Source organism: Bombina bombina, chromosome 6, assembly GCF_027579735.1.
Source record: "Bombina bombina isolate aBomBom1 chromosome 6, aBomBom1.pri, whole genome shotgun sequence".
NCBI lineage: Eukaryota > Metazoa > Chordata > Amphibia > Anura > Bombinatoridae > Bombina > Bombina bombina.
Genome location: NC_069504.1, coordinates 58,300,163 through 58,318,896, shown reverse-complemented (window position 1 = coordinate 58,318,896; position 18,734 = coordinate 58,300,163). Strand labels below are relative to the sequence as shown.

The following is an 18,734-nucleotide window of genomic DNA, read 5'->3' as shown; positions in this document are numbered from 1 at the left end:
TTTTTTGTGTTTTTTAATTTTCTTTGTGCATTCATTCACATATTTATTTTGTTAAAACATCTTTATTGAGTATGCAATTCTAGTTTATGTAATGGTTCTTCAATTCCTTAGTCAATAGTCTTATGCCTTTTTTATTTCCATATTTGATTTTCCCTTACCACCTCTAGTAAAAGTCTATTGAAATATGAGTAAAGATGTACATTACTCCTAAATTTATTACCCTCGTACCTTAGATCATGATCTCTTCTGGTGATCTTTTTTTGTAAATAATGTGTGACCCACAAGGAATTTCTTTATACAAAGTAACCTACAGGGAGTAAGACACTATCAGCTGTGTTACTAAAGAGGCTTGGGTTGGGTAAATGATATAGACTGCTGAAGAATAACTTTGTTCTCTGTGAATTCATTTCTGGCTGTGAATAGGGGAGGAGCATCTTTCAGCAGGTCCTTTCAGAGGTTGTTTGGAGCAAAATTGTGCTGTGGTTGTATTGATCTTAATTATTGATCTGGAGTGAAGACTGGGTCATTGTTTTGTTAAACCTCTTTTTATGTCTGTATACTGTAGTGTTACAATGAAGAGGGGACTGGGATAGGTGGATTACCAAAATAATGAGACAAAGCAAGAGAGTAAAACAATAAGAGGAGAGATAAAGGAAAATGAGTGGGGGGTCTGCTCAGAAAGAGATGTAAAAGAAGGGAAAGATGAGTGAAATGAAGCTGAGAAGGAAAAGGGGAATAATAAAGACTGAAAATAGAGATCTGAACCAAAAAAATAAAAAATAAAAATAAATAAGAGTATATAGGGTTAAAGGGTCATTATAGTGATACAATTAGATGCTGTGATTCATCAGAGCATGTCATTTTATTACTAGCATCGCTGCAAATATATGTGTTTAACTCCTGCACATGGATTACACACATAGTTAAAGTACCTCTAGACAGCACTTTTTTATTGGTGGATGAATTTATCCACCAATCAGCAAGGACAACCCAGGTTGTTCACCAAAAATGGGCCGGCATCTAAACTTACATTCTTGAATTTCAAATAAAGATACCAAGAGAATGAAAATGTTTTGATAGTAGGAATACATTAGAAAGTTGCTTAAAATTTCATGCTTTATCTGAATCACGAAAGAAAAAATTTGGGTTCAGTGTCCCTTTAATAACTGCAGTTGGTTTATTGTTTGAAGTAATATTTTATTAACAATATTATGTGTTGTAACTATTTCCTTACAATGATTATTTGATCAATGATCACAATAAACAGTATCATTCTCTTTCGTTTCTGGTTTTAATCAGAATGAGAGGATCCCTGAGTTCAGTTGTAACCGTACTAAACCAGTTAGTTACTGTACATGGAAACAAGATACTAAATGAGTCTGCAATTGAGTCTTCTCATTTGCTCAACTTGAATTTTATTGCTTTTACTGAGACACATCAATAAACATTCAAAAAGGTAATAAACACACCTTCTTGCCTACATGTCATCCTACATTGCTTCACTTTCTGTAGTTGTAAAAGGCCATTGATTGTGTTTACCTGGAACCTTTGCTGTGATTAATCTAAAGCCATATGTAAATGAGCTCATGCACTGATCTAAGCAATCACTGTGTAAACAAACAAATTGATATTATCATACTGGGGAAAAATAGGAGACTGTACTGTAATTGTTTTTACTGCTTTAATGTGTTCCCAGTGATCTGTTTTAAACATTGGAACCTATAATTGTTTATAAAAGCTTGTTTAACTTTATTTTGTCATTTAAAATAGCCTGGTTTGTCCTTTGAAACCACCACCTATACTGAAATATACATCATTCCCTTTTCAATTGCTCTCTCTGCGTAATGGTCATTGTGAGCAGACAGAGAGACATGGTAAGGAAGCCTTAATAAATAGAGAGGTATATATGATTATGAAGTATGCTATTTCTGCAGACTCAGGCCATTTATATGGACATGTTCTTGAGAATAAATAATTGAGGTATCAAACACAGCTATTTCATGTACAAAAATAAACCTAATAGTAATATTCCATACCTTTTATACTCTGTATATACTATAACAAGTCATTAGGCACACATTGATGTGAAACCAATTTTACAGTATAAATGTCCCATTAAATTGACACTTTCAGTTTAAACATGAAAAAAGTGTAAAAATCATGTGTGTAAAGTTCTATTGTAAAAATCATAGCTTATAAAATTATACAATCACCTCTAAAATAAGTTAATATCAGTTTTTAGACATTGTAAACATCTACTTTTTTCATTATTAAAGGGAAACTGTAATCAACCTGTCATCAGTATGAATAAAAGAACATAAATCTAGTCATTTTTACCTCAAAATTATGAAATAAAAGCCGTTTCAATGCGAATCAACAATTGTTTTGTCATTTGCACTAATTCATTGGTTGACTCATTATTTATTGCATTTCAGAATTTTAAAAAATTGTGTAAATTTGTAAGTTTTAACATTTATATGAAAACAAAAGCACATATCTAATGCTGCCCTAGGCACACGCCTAACATGTTGTTGTTTAAAGACTGATTACAAAGCAGGTTTTGTACTATGTCAGATTTATCTCACTATCATATTTTGTACACTCTAATTGAATGACTTGTTGGGCTCCATGTACTAAGTAGCGAACGCTACTTTTGAGCCATTGTGAGGCAGATTTTCAATGCAAGACGTAGCGGTCATATGACCACTGCTTTATGACCACTCCTTTTTAACCACACGTTAGTTCGGGTGACTGACAGGCTACGTGGGAGCAGGGGGTGGTGCTGGGCACACAAATGCTTGTGCAATAGTGCATGCAGGCAGCTGATGTACAGTGCCCACTGCCCACATGCTGCAAAGATGGCCAATAGGTTCCCAAGTTGGAAGGGATTCATTGCTGTAATAATAAAGCACAAGTAATAACATATTTAAAGGGACATTGCATCCATAGCAGCTTCAGTATTTAAAATGCTGGTGCACAGAGAATATTTAGCTATGAATCACATGCACGTGCAGAGAGAAAAAGTTAGCACTAAAACAGTGATAACTTTCACTAGAAGCATGTTTGCCAATACATGTATATTGCAATTATGTTTCTATTCAAAAATGTAGTTCATCTATGTGCATTTGAGTTTTAACCAAAATGTCCCTTTAAAAGAAATCATAGCGGGGGCGGAGCCTGGAGCGACATGAAGTCAGTCGCATAGTGGAGCAGCTCCGTGCATAGCGGAGTGCAGGGGGGAGCAACATAAACCCTCATCCCAGCTGAACATCTACTGAACTACAGTGAAATCAAAGTCCGGAATGGTTTAGGAGCGTGCTGCTGGAGAGAGATTGCTCCTGGTAGTACTATCTTGGGGAGCCACGAGGCAATCCGGAGCATGTAAAGTTACAAAGAGCTAGGAGGCTATGGCTGAATGCAGAAAGCTCCAGTCTGGAGGTAACGGATGCTAGCGAAAAATGTTGTGAGTTGAAAGAGGTATGCTGGCAGTAGTGAAAACCCAGAACACCGCCATTAAAACCTTAACCCTTATCTCATATTAAATATACCAAAGACTGCTCAAAGTCCCAGATATAAATATGAGCGGAAGCTGTATTATCTACATGGGGGCAAAGGAGAGGTAAAATTGGGGCAACAAAAAACCTCAAGTTACACGGACATGAGGATATAAACTGAACGATAAACAACCATTCCTATAATGCAGCTACTCAGTTGAACAGTTATACTGCCTCAGGCCCTTATATTTAGATATACACAAATATTTCAGGATAACCACTGCAGCATGAAAGGGGGCATAACTTCTTGCTGAGGACTCTATCTTAGTATCTTACTAACATTTTCCTGGGGGACACAGACCAGACCCATTTTAACCCTGCGGGCATTGCATCATATGGGACTACCCATCTAAACATGTCGGCTAGAAAATCAAATAAACCAGCACAAGTGGGTAAAGCCCCAACTACGCACAACTTCTTTAAACAAATAAAGGGAGATAAGATCATGGAGGCCTCTATAGTAGACCAGGAGGGGGAGGAAGACCCAAACGCCAATATTATGCAACAAGGAGATGACCAAACCCCAGTAACCAAGGCAGATATAAAAAAATCTGGTCTCAAAACAAGATATATATTCTAGATTCGATAAGCTATGGGAGAAAATGGACGCTATGCAGAATACTGTAACAAGTAGCCTGGCCGAAATTAAACATTATATCCAAGACCTGGGTAACAGAGTGTCCACCCTGGAAGATAATGAAAATTCAGCCATGGAGGAGGTTGCCTCAATCTCCCAGCACTTGACTTTGCATCAACAGGAGATGGAGACGATACAAGACAGGATGGAAGACCTTGAAAATCGCAGTCGCAGATGCAACCTGCGCCTGAAAGGGATTCCAGAGTCTGTGGGGCTGCTTTCAGATGCCCCACCAAGAGATGTCATAGTCCGTATGTTCCGGTTTCCAGAGAAAGAGGCTATTCTGGCAGCCTCCAGGAAGGACCCGACCTTTAAATTTCAGGGTTCGGTGGTTCAGTTCTTTCAAGATCTTTGCTTAAGGACCCTGCAGAGGAGAGGAGCCATTAGACCGCTTGCCCAGATGTTGAGGAAAAATTAGATCAACTACAGATGGGGATTCCCCTTTGCCCTTATTATCATCCATAATGGGATCACCTACACCATAATAGAAGTTCAGGACATCCCCGAGATTTGCAGCCATCTGGGTTGGACAAGGATTTCCAGGAGGACTCAGAAGACTTGAAACCCTGATTATAGGTACAATAAGGAGAACATAAGTATGGGTCCTCTATGGTTCTACACATCCTGACAGGACATGATGCAGATAAGTATTAATCTATTTCTGTGAAAATAATTGTTTATCACTAATGTGAGACTTATTAGGTGGACACTCATGCTGATATTTGCTGGGGGAGGGGTGTGATTGGACACTACAGCAAAAGGAGCTAATTTACAGAGACAATGTTGGCACTCTACAAATATGAAAGGCTACAACCTTATATATATACTCTTTCTGTTTGGGGAAGGGTAGAATGCTTTCCATTACGGGGGAGAGGATTATGTTTGATGACTATGCAATACAGACTTCTCCTGCACTCACAATCTATATTCTTGCAAATAACTGTTTTAATTCTTAAATACTGGTCAAAACCCTTCACTCTACATTTCCATTCAACTACAGACACAAAAAAGAGGGGGGTGTTGATCCTTATTCATCAATTGTTACAGTTTCAAACAGATGAGGTGATTAATGACCCCAATGGCAGATATCTTGTTGTCAGGGGGCGCATACACAATACCCCGGTCACTTTATGCAATGTTTACGCCCCTAACGAGAAACAAGATATCTCAATCTAGGGTGGTGTAAGCCGGGGACTTTAACATTACTCTAAATCCCTTCAAGGAGAGAGAAACAGTAAAATTAACTCACAAACAACATAGACACAACATCATAGTGAAAGCCATAAAAGAATCCCTAAGTGCACACAACATACTGGACACATGGGAGGCCAAATACGGACAGACAACAGACCATACATTCTTCTCGCACGCGCATAGATCATATTCCAGGCTGGACTATATTTTTGTTAGCCAGACACTGTTACCTAATGTCCTGTCCCCTACAATTCAGCCGTGCGTGTGGTCTGACCACTCTCTTATACAAATAGAACTGACGGGGATAACGGGTCATGGACTTTTGACCCGACGATGCTTACTCCCCAGCATATACAAAATGACTTAGCTGGGAAACTAGAGGAATATTGGACTTTGAATGTAGGATCGACCACTAACTCGATCAATACATGGGCAGCCCACAAATCATATCTTAGGGGTTTGTTGATTAAACAGAAAGCGATAGTTACTAAGAGGGCCACTGACACAATAAATAAACTACAGGTAGAAATAAAGGAATTGGAAAAACAACACCAGAAAACCTCTGCCACATCTTCTTTCATAACACTTCAATTGAAAAGGCAAACGCTGTCCAAAATTTTAGACTCTAATTCAATCAGAGCTGTCCAAAAATGAAAGGCCCAGTATTTTATTTACTCTAATAAGCCTGACAGATATCTGGCCCATAAGATCAGAGAAAAGGTTAAAAGTGTACCTATATTACAGAAAAAGGACAGTAAAATTACTTCACACCCCTAGGAGATTGCAGACACATTTGCTGAGTTTTATTCCACTCTCTATGATGGGAGAAAAGTTGAACAATCCCCGCACACACAGAAACTACTTCGACAATTTCTGAAAGATGCAAAGTTAAACAGACTAAGCCAACAAGACAGTCAGGAACTGAATGCAGAGATCACTAGGGGGGAAATCATAATGGCAATAAAAGATCTAAAAACAGTATTATAAAGTGTTCAGGTCTGAACTGATCCCCCATCTACAGAAATTTTGCAACGACATTATGCAAGGTAATACCATCCCTCCAGAAGAACTAAGTGCAAAGATTGTAGTGATTCCAAAACCTGGTAAGAACCCTGAGAAATGCCAAAACTACAGGCCAATTTCCCTGATAAATCAGGATGTTAAAATTCTGACCAAAATATTGGCTTAAGAAACTGGCCCCACAGTTGGTTCACCCAGACCAGGTGGGGTTTATATTGGATAGGGAAGCACCAGATAACGTAAGGAAAACCATAACTTTGGTAGAATATCTTGGGGAAGAAAAAACGCCTTCTCTGCTCCTATCTCTGGATACGGAGAAGGAGTTTGACAAAATAAATTGGACATACTTGAGTACTGTTTTGACTGAGATGGGCTTTGGGGGTGCCTTCATGATGGCAATTAAGGGTCTATATTCTCACCCAACGGCGGTTATAAGGGCTGCAGGGTACCAGTCTAAAACAATAAAGATTTTGAACGGCACCCGTCAGGGATGCCCCTTGTCCCCACTGCTGTTCGCCCTATGTATGGAACCACTGGCTGCAAGTATTAGGAACAACCCAGATATTGCGGCAGTGGTAGTGGGTGACCTGGAATATAAACTGTCATTATTTGCGGACGATGTCCTCTTGACCCCCCTGATTTCTCTACCCAACCTATACCAAAAATTGCACAATTTCTCGCTGATCTCGGGCTACAAAATAAATTTAGACAAAAGCGAAGCACTCCCTATACACATCCCACCACATACTAAAAAACTAATCGAGACCAACTTTGAGTTTGTATGGGCCACAAAATCAATTAAGTATTTAGGTATCAAACTCTCAGTATCATCAATAGAGATCTTAAAAAATGGAGAGCCCACAGATTCTCCTGGTACGGCAGGCTCTCAGCAATTAAAATGAACATTCTCCCAAGGATTTTGTATCTCTTTAGGGTCCTCCCGATCAGGGTAGCTAAAGCAGACTTACAAAAATTGCAGGCTTCTCTGAACTCAATTGTGAGGGGGGACAGAAGGGAAATATAGCCTCACACATACTGTCACGACATAGACAATTAGGGAGAGTGGGCCTCCGAAACTTGACAAACTATAATCAGGTGGCCAGACTGGCGCAGGCCTCCTTATTAAGTAAAAATGACCATACTATTCTGTGGACCAGATTAGAGGCGGACCTGGGGGGATACGGGGCCCCTGATGACATCTTATGGGAATTGGAGCACAAATTTAATAGCCAGGATTTCAAAACGTCAGCCACAGGTGAAACAATAAAGATCTGGAAATTATTCACTGGGACACTAATCAATACACAATCTAGGTCAAAACCAATTAAACTTCTTCTACACCCAGACGTACATACACAGGTGGGGAAATGGGCTAACAAGGGACTCTACAGAGTTGCCGACTTTTTGGTTGGTACCTGAATAATAAAGTTTTCTCAGTTACAAAACAAAATCCAACCTCTGAAACTACAATGGTTTCTATACCTTCAGCTTTCCTCAGCTGTTCATAGGTTTTGTTTCCCATGGGTTTCACAAACAATGACACCATTAGAACGTCTGTGTACTATCCCAGATAGAACGAAAAGTTTAATCTCGACACTTTATCTAGCTATTCAAGGAACACAAAATCAAACTTACTCGACAATAACTAATAAATGGACAATAGACACGGGAATAGACGTCCCAGGTCATACATGGGATAGGATCCTACATGACTCAAGTAAGGGGCTAATCAACGCTGACCTAAGAGAAAATTGTATTAAGACGGTATTTATATGGTATCTCACCTCGGAGCAGACAAAACACTTCTCCGCTGAGGGAACCATAAGATGCTATAGGGGATGTGGGGCTAGGGGGACATACATACATATGTGGTGGGATTGTCCAGGAATTAGAGCTACTTGGAACCAGCTACAGATACTTCTAAGCATAGTACTGGGGGACCCAATAACCCTGAGAGTTGAACATGCTCTGTTAAACCACAGACTCAAACCATACAACAAGGCTATAAATACATTCATTAAAACTTTATGTACAGCAACCAGGATCTGTATAGCCAGACACTGGAAGGTGGGAGCCCCAGTCTGGACTGAAGTGCTAGATAAAACAAGACACATATATTCAATGTCGGAGATAGCCACGTCTATTCAGGGTGGTAGAGAACAGTTCATCAATATCTGGTTTTACTGGATGATGTAGGAGAAAATAGAATAGTGGAAAAGAAGGAGGCTGGAGGGGGACAACTGACCAGACAGAGAAGTCTAAGGGAATTTCCCTTCAAGAAGATTAAAGGGACAGTATACTGTAAAATAGTTTTTCCCTTAATATGTTTACAATTGCTTTTTTTACTAACTGCAGAGTAAAAAATGTATGAAAATTAGCTTTTTAAGGCTTAATTGTGTATATTAAAGCTCTGATTTTGTGTTTTGAAGCCACAACCTAATAAAATGGGTTGAGCTTGTAGGTATAATCAGATCTCATTACTGTATCACATTGTGCACATATACCTGCTTCTTTATCTTATATCTGTCCTTAAAACAATCACCAGTACTTTGAGAGAACAATGGAAAATCAACATTGTATTACCTTATCTCTGCTATATCCGACTGGGAGTGTAATTTCTTCTGCTGGCTGTGTTTACAAAGCTTATCTATAGCTGGTACGCACGGCCACAAACTTTCAGAATAAGTGGGGATGCCACATGCTAAATTAACAATTTCAAATGCCAATATAAGGGTAAAGGAGCTACTTGTAAACAATTTAATACACTCCAGCAGGTAAAGTGGATCATTGGGAACAAATTAAAGGGGAGAAAACTTTTGAGTAAACTGTCCCTTTAAGGCTCAAGTCTTGGCCATTATCTTATATTAGGACTAAAAGGAGACTTGACACTAATGGAAAAGGGTGTAGTGCCACTTAATAGTACCACTGAAATATTTTAGTTAAGTTAGGAAATGTTACTTTAGTTTTGTTATTCGTTATGGGTTTGTAATTAAAAAAAAAAAAAAAAAGAGGGGGGGACAAGGAGGATAATTTTTTCATAAAAAATTATTGTAGCACTCTATTGAGTGGGATTTGGGGAGGTGCTAAAGCTTCTCATAAGTCAAAGGGATACTATTTGTGACATCACTCATTACCCAATGTTGGATATTGGTGAATTTTCTGTTATATTGTGATATGTATTCCTTGTTAGCCATATCAATAAAGAAATATTTCAACTAAAAGAAATCATAGCAATTAGTATTATTTATTATTTTAAAAGGATTTTACTGTTAATGTTTTTTATCTTCATTTGTGCAAGGTCCATTACTTCCTGTCACAGCCCCACAAGAGGGCTAAAGTCTCTACTTAGCATTGCGGAATCTGTTGGCGCTCTACAAATAACTGATAATAATAATACAGAAAGACAGCATGATGTCATACATCGTCTAGAGCAACATGAGGTGGTTTACTATTCGGTGAATGCTAGAGAAACAGGAAGCCAGTTTCTTGCCCATGCTCAGAAGAGGCAGAATGTTAACTCCCTTAAAGTTTAAAAAGCGATGGGAATTACCATCACTAAAAATAAACTGAAGTTTCATTAATAACTTATTAAAGAAAAGGTGCTAAACTCACCTTTGTCTGTGCAGCGGCAGCTCGCTAAAGTCAAAGACTCTGGCTGCCCACGGCACAACAATATTTATTAATGAGGTGACATTTCCACCTCTAAACCAATAGCTGTGCTAGAATACAGAATACTGCCACATGACAAGCACGGCTATTGGTTTAGAGGTGGAAACGTCACCTCATTGAGAGAAGAGCGCTGTTGTGCGGACGGCCGGAGGCTCTGACTTTAACGAGGTGCCGAGGAACTGAATTTAGCACCCTTTTTTCATTAAGGGATCACTGAACCTCCAGCTTATTTTTAGTGATGGTAAACTTGCCTTTACTTCCTTTAGTAATTGTAATTTCTGCACCATTTTATTACCTTTCCTGAGAAATGTTTATTAGGTGTTTATTCTTTAGCCCAGACAGGGAGCGGCCTGGACTGGACTATGTATCTTACATGCAGATGAATAATACAGCATGCTCACATATTCAGGTGTGCAATGTATTGCACGTTACAGTCATAATCATGTGATTAAGTGACCCCCATTTAATCTATTTTGTGCTATTAAAGAGTTTACAGCAGCAAAACTAGTCCTGTTTAGTAACATAGAATATAATTATCAATAATTTGAAGGGGGAAAAAACAGAAATAAAAATCATGCACACAAGGTGCCATATACAGAGTATTTCTTCTCTAGTATGAAAAATTCATAAGCCTTCATCACGCACATATATAATAAATACATTACCCCAAAAAGGTCCCTCTCCCTTTGCTTACAACCTCATGATTTCCCAGTAAAGGTATAATCTTTCCCAAGAGGTCAGTGTTTGAGTATTTACATGCAATCATCTTTATGTATCATGTACATGAATTTAGAACCTAAGTATATATTGGTTTCTTTTTAATGATATAGTGGTGGTCGTCTGGTTCTGCCATTTTGAAGGGATGAGACTGGTTCCTGATTGCATTTTATAGGTATAAGTTGCATTGCATGAATCAGTAATATATGAAATAGGTGAAGTATCATTTTACAACAAATAGGAATACCAGTCTAACGGAAGCTTGCAGGACTTTCAAGAACATATGACATATGGGCAGGTTCACCAAATATGGACCAAATTGGCTGTTTATCTGCAACGGTTTTTGGGTGTCCCTGATAAAATTATACTTAAAGGGACTGTCTAGGGCAAAATAAACTTTCATGATTCAGATAGAGCATGTAATTTTAAACAATTTTCCAATTTACTTTTATCACCAATTTTGCTTTGTTCTCTTGGTATTCTTAGTTGAAAGCTTAACCTAGGAGGTTCATATGCTAATTTCTTAGACCTTGAAGGCCACCTCTTTTTCAGAATGCATTTTAACAGTTTTTCACCACTAGAGGGTGTTAGTTCATGTATTTCATATAGATAACACTGTGCTTGTGCACGTGAAGTTATCTGGGAGCAGGCACTGATTGGCTAAACTGCAAGTCTGTCAAAATAACTGAAATAAAGGGGCAATTTGCAGAGGCTTAGATACAAGATAATCACAGAGGTTAAAAGTATATTAATATAACTGTGTTGGTTATGCAAAACTTGGGAATGGGTAATAAAGGGATTATCTATCTTTTAAAACAATAAAAATTCTGGTTTACACTGTCCCTTTAATCTATTAGGTGCTAAATATAATTAGTTTCGAATTGGCTTCAATCATATTAATTATATAAAGAAGAGGGTGACCACAGCCTCTCCCATGGGCATAAGTTAAAGGACCAGTCAACACAGTAGATTTGCATAATCAACAAATGCAAGATAACAAGACAATGCAATAGCACTGGACCCAGGTGCAAGAATCTAAGAAGGGACCCCCACCCACCCCCCAAACAAAATGTGAATTTGATACATATCTTTTTTTTTTTTCAACATAATAATGTCAAAATGAAACTTTCATGTTTTAGATAGAGCATGCAATTTTAAACAAATTTCTAATTTACATCTATTATCTAATTTGATTTGTTCTCTTAATATGCAGACTTAAAGGGACACTAAACCCCCCAAAAAAACTATCATGATTCAAGTAGAGAATACAATTTTAATCAACATTTTAATTTACTTCGATTATCTAATTTGCTTCTTTCTTTAGATATCCTTTGTTGAAGAAATAGCAATGCACATGTGTGAGCCAATCACACAAGGCATCTATGTGCAGCAACCAATCAGCAGCTACTGAGCCTATCTATATATGCTTTTCAGCAAAGTATATAAAGAGAATGAAGCAAATTAGATAATAAAAGTAAATTAGAGAGTTTAAAATTACATGCTTTTTCTAAATCATGAAAGAAAAAATGTGGGTTTCTTGTCCCTTTAATAAATTATCTCTGAATTATAGTGCCTGTTTGGGTGACATTCTCTGTTTGTGGGTGTGTGCCCCCCCCCCCCCCCCCCCCCGGTGATTCTTGAGCAAAAAAGAGTGCTGAAACCCCTCTCTTTTTATTATACTGTTAGTATATATTTTTTCTTAAAGTCTATCTTTTATATATATATATCATGGATTATTTTGAATTTTTTATAATATGTATATTTATTTTTAATGATAATTATTAATATTTTTAATATTTTTTATTTAATATTTAAAGAACAAGCTTTAAGATTATTAATTCTTCATGTGCGCTAACAAAACACCACATTAGACCTAAAGCATTCCTATGTTCTTCACATAGAATAAAAATTTAATTTTTATTATTAAAGGGATAGGAAATCCAAAAAATATTTTTAATTCATTCAAAACTTCTCAATTTTACAAAGTAATCTGTAATTGGTACCTTTGTGCTCTCCAACAGATAAGTTGAATTTTTTTTCTTATTTTGTTGTATATGCTGGAAGCGAGGAGGTAACCACTAAGTCACCTACATGCTAGAAAGACTCATCATTTAAAGGTTTAGACTCAGCTCTTTTTAAAGTGTCACATGTCCTGTGCTGCAGGGGCCAATATATGGGCAAAGCAAAATGTCCCCCAAGTGTAAAAATCCATTTGATTCACTCTTTTGATGCCAATACACTAATTTGTGTCTTCTGCTGCACAAGTTGACACTAATATAACTGGTTGTTTTTTTTTATTTATACTAATATAACTGTGCTTGGAGCATTTAGTATTATTTGCTCCTCCAAAAATATCTGCAGACACCCATACATACCACGTATCAGAACACAGTTTTTAATTTTATTCTTTGGAATCTGCTTGACTCGTTATATAAACTTAGTTCTTTGTCTTACACACATTTTTCATAAATGAAGTCACAGATACCTTTATTTGAAGTTTGCTACCCTATTTATCATGTCATTTGAGTCTACAAGTCCCGACTTGTTTGTATTTTTTTCATTTTTGAAATATGTCTCCCCCCTCTGTATAGAATTCCTCGTTGTTTGTGAAAGTATGAATAAAAAATACCTCTTGATTTTTATACTTTCCACCATAACACATGCTAGTAAATTTTAGACGTATTTTCAAAATATATGCTACATTTGACTTGATTTTATTAACACACCAAAATGTATCTATAGGGAATCTCCATCTGAAAAGCTATACAGCAAAAGAACACACAGGATTATCTGTTATTATAGAAGAAGAGAATCTTATTAAAGGGACAGTCTACACCAACATTTTTTTTATTTAAAAAGATAGATAATCCCTTTATTACCCATTCCCTGTTTTTGCATAACCAACACAGTTATATTAATATACTTTTTACCTCTGTGATTAACTTGTATTTAAGCCTTTGCAGACAACCTCCTTATCTAAGTGCCTTTGACAGACATGCAGTGTAGTCAATCAGAGAAGACTCCCAAATAACTTCACGGGAGTGAGCACAATGTTATCTATATGACACATGTGAACTAGCACAGTCTAACTGTGAAAAACTTTCAAAATGCTCTGAGCTAGGAGGCGGTTTTCAACTGTTTAGAAATCAGTTTGAGCCTAGCTAGGTTTAGCTTTTCAAAAACACCACCAAGGGAACAAAGCAAATTTGATGATAAAATTAAATTGGAAAGTTGTTTAAAATTGCATGCCCTATCTGAATCATGAAAGTTTAGTTTTGACTAGACTGTCCCTTTAAAGGGACATAGAGCATTCCGTTTTACCAGTATATGAGAGTACCAGTGATGTGCATTTTGGATATGGACAAATGCAAATAACTAATTTTCCATAACAGTCCTTCAATGAAAAAAACAAAAAAAACAAATCCATGTGACAAAAAAGATTTTTTTTTATCCACTAAAGATATATTATATACAAATGAACATAAAGAGTATTCAAGTATCTAAAATAACTTTTAAAAACATTTTTGCATGAATAAAAGTATAGTTTAGAGGTGTCCATCTTCAGAAACTAGTTAGAGACATTAAAGAGACACTCAGGTTAAATTAAATTTTCATGATTCAGATAAAGCATGTAATTTTAAACAACTTTCCAATTTACTTCCATTAAAAAAAAATGTGCACAGTCTTTTATATTTACACTTTTTGAGTCACCAGATCCTACTGAGCATGTGCAAGAATTTACAGACTATATGTATATGCATTTGTGATTGGCTGATTGCTATCACATGGTACAAGGGGAGTGGAAATATACATAACTTAGAAATTTGTTGTAAAAAAAAATCTACTACTCATTTGAAGTTCAAACTAAGTGCTATTGCATTGTCTTGTTATCTTGCATTTGTTGATTATGCAAATATAATGTGTTGACTGGTCCTAAATAACTGCTAAATAAATGCTAGATAGAATGATGCATACAAAGAAAAGATTAGTCTGACAATAACATGTAGATGTATTTTTTAAAGTTTCCTTAGTTGTTTAAATATTGACAAAATAAGTGTAAAATTTTGGGGGCCGAATTATCAAGCTCTGAATGGAGATTGATGCCCCTGTTTCCGCGTGAGCCTTCCGCTGCTCCATAACTTGTCCGCCTGCTCTGAAGATGCGGTCTGCAATCCGCCCGATCCTATACGATCGTGCCGATTGACACCCCCTGCTAGCGGCCAATTGGTCGCAAATCTGTAGGGAGCGGCATTGCACAAGCAGTTCACAAGAACTGCTTGTGCAATGATAAATGCTGACAGCGTATACTGTCGGCATTTATCGATGTGCGGCGGACATTATACGCTACATCGGATCATGTCTTTCAGCACTTTAATAAATTGGCCCATTAATGTCTATACAACAATGGGAGCTGCTATGTTGTAACTTAGGTTACCTTCTCTGCTGTGGCCAATTAGGTACAGTTATATATAGGTCACTAGAGTGTGCAGCCAATGGCTGGGTGTAATATAACAGTGTTAAACGGATACTGAACCCAAATGTTTTCTTTCATGATTCTTTGTATCTTTATTTTAAAAAGTAGGAAAGTATGCTTATGAGCTGGCCCAATTTTGGTTCAGAATCCTGAATAGCGCTTGCTGATTGATTGGTGGCTACATTTAGCCACCAATCAGCAAGCACTACCCAGGTGCTGAACCAAAGATGCGCCGGCTCGTAAGCATACTTTCCTACTTTTTAAAATAAAGATACAAAGACAAAGAAGAAAAATTGATAATAGGAGTAAATTAGAAAGTTGCTTTAAATCGCATGCTCTATCTGAATCATGAAAGAAAACAATTGGGTTCAGTGTCCCTTTAAGGACTTCAGAATCTCCCTTCTCGAACACATGAGTCAATAAAGTGCTGTGAATTATTCCAAAGCTGAGAGATCCTAAAATGGTGGCCTTGCCTTCTTGAATGGCCCTGGGCCTTTGTTTTTTGTATCTATAGTAATATTTGCTTTGTCGGTATACACAGTGTTTTGCAATGTTACAATTACATGTCAAAGAAATAAGTGCATTTTGCATGAATACAAATGTGCATTTAATGTACGTAGCTGTAGGAGATATTTACTGAAATAAAGCTGGTAAGTGCCCAAGACAATGTTAGGCAGGAATTGTAGGAATGCTTCTACATGCACAGACAACCAGAAACTAAACAACTACATACACACACAAAACAAACTACACACACACACACACATAACCCAAACCAAACTACACACACACACATACACTAAACAACTGCATACTTGCACATGCACATTCTAAGAAAACTACATACTGTACACACACAAACATTAAACAAACTACAGACACACACACTAAACAACTACATACGTGCACATACACACACACTTAACAACTACATACATGCACACACACACACACACACTTAACAACTACATACTTGCACACACACACACACACTTAACAACTACATACTTGCACACACACACACACACTTAACAACTACATACATGCACACACACACACACACACTTAACAACTACATACATGCACACACACACACACACTTAACAACTACATACATGCACACACACACACACACTTAACAACTACATACATGCACACACACACACACACACACACTTAACAACTAAATACATGCACACACACACACACACACTTAACAACTACATACATGCACACACACACACACACTTAACAACTACATACATGCACACACACACTTAACAACTACATACATGCACACACACACACACACTTAACAACTACATACTTGCACACACACACACACACTTAACAACTACATACATGCACACACACACACACACACTTAACAACTACATACATGCACACACACACACACTTAACAACTACATACATGCACACACACACACACACACTTAACAACTACATACTTGCACACACACACCCACTAAACAACTGCATACTTGCTCATGCAAACTCTAAGAAAACTACATACTGTACACACACCCACTAAACAACTGCATACTTGCACATGCACACTCTAAGAAAACTACACACTGTACACACACACACACGCATACACACATTAAACAAACTACAGACACACACACTAAACAACTACATACGTGCACACACACACACTTAACAACTACATACGTGCACACACACACACTAAGAAAACTACATACACACACGTCACATACACATAAACAAACTACATACACACACGTCACATACACAAACTACATGCATACAACATAATATGCACACACCTTAAAAGATAACTATCCCTATGTATACTTCCTACTATAGAATTGAAACCTGATGTTTAGAAATATTGCAGCTGCGCCAGGCTGTGGGGTGTGGCATATGCCCTCGTGCTTACCTCTTCTGAAAGCCATTGTTAAGGTCACAAGGGTCAGATTGAGAGAAGTTAGGATTATCAGAATATCAGGTCACACACTGTCTGGTCAGCGGAGATTCCCTGGGAAAGCAGGAAATAGACAAATGGTAAACTGCACAGACTCTCACGTCACTTCAGGGAAGGAGCTTAGTGAGAGACAAGGAAGTTATAGTTTGCACTTTACAAGCAAGATAAAAAGAGAGCATTAACCCTTGTACTGCCATACTGATTGGCAGACACTGGCACAGTATATAATTGTTGCATAGCATGACTCACTATAACTGACTTCTAGGACAAAGACACAAGAGCTGATTTGTGTAATAAAATATATTTGTTTTGCAAAATATGAAGCAAGACACACAATACTGAGAGATGTGATCTCAACTGGGAATGAATACAACTGTTTATTTTTGTGAAACCTTTTCAGGAAATAGCATTCAGTCTCCAAGGCTAACTATTTATGCTCATGTACAATTAAAGGGACATAAAAGTTTTTCTCTGCAATAAATTAACATACTAGGAGAGTGTGAACATGTTTTAAATGCATTAACACTTTACTAAAAAAAAAAATTCCATAGTCCAATTCCATCTACCATTTGCATTATTGGTTTCCAGTTCTTTTTTTTTTTTAAATCCTTTCAGATAAATATGTAGCAATGTTAGGCTTGTTTGTACTCCCATGACTCAAAATTAAAGAACAGACAATTTTAAGGAAAAAGGGCAAAATCAGTAAGGAACGTATATTGCAAAGTAGTTTTACACATACATATTTATGGTACAGTGTCAAAGTATTTTATATCCCTTCAATCTATAGCGCATGACTAAGTGGTATAGTAGCATACCTCCCAAATTTCATTTTTTAACTCAAAATGGGAGACGTCTTGATCATCAGGGTTGTAGAGCAGAATAACATAATTTATGTAAGAACTTACCTGATAAATTCATTTCTTTCATATTAGCAAGAGTCCACAATCACAATCACTTTAAATGGTGAATACAAATCTATGACAAAAATAAAGGTTTTGTTGCTCTTTTCTTATAATAAGCAAGAAGAAATCACTTGTTCAACTTGTTATATAAGGTGAGGCATTAGTTTAGTAATTGATTTAATATACATGAAATTATATCTTGCAATAAAACATAAGAAAATGTGGATAGGCACTGATATAAGAATGATATAACAAGGAGAACCACAGAGAAAATGAGAGTAATAAATGGGTTTAATCACTCAAATGGCAGTTCAATAATATCCAGGGTAAAGTTGTTGCTTTTATGTATAAGCAAGGTTTTCACGCACTCACACAAGCAATCAATAAAATATATACAGTCCAAACACACTCTCATATATCCCAAATACGTATCAAAATACTTTTCCAGATGACAGGTTAATATACAAAAAGGCAATCGTTTATAGGATTGATGCAAAAATAACAAGGTAAGTATTTGTGCGTGGAGAGCGGTACTTAGCTTGTAACCAGGGAGGTTGAGGCAGCGTGGGTATGAGAGAGCTAAGAGGAGCTGACAGGC

At 37.0% G+C, this 18,734-nt stretch overlaps 1 protein-coding gene across 1 annotated transcript in view; it reads right to left on the bottom strand.

The window, feature by feature from the left end:
* The window catches only part of PFKFB3 (6-phosphofructo-2-kinase/fructose-2,6-biphosphatase 3), a 236,909-nt gene extending 219,591 nt beyond the window's left edge, over positions 1-17,318 (bottom strand). The window contains exon 1 of the mRNA XM_053716423.1: positions 17,190-17,318. Within this exon, the coding sequence (XP_053572398.1) occupies positions 17,190-17,205 (16 nt within the window). The 5' untranslated portion in view covers positions 17,206-17,318. The remainder of the gene's footprint in view (positions 1-17,189) is intronic.
* Positions 17,319-18,734: the final 1,416 nt, after the last annotated feature.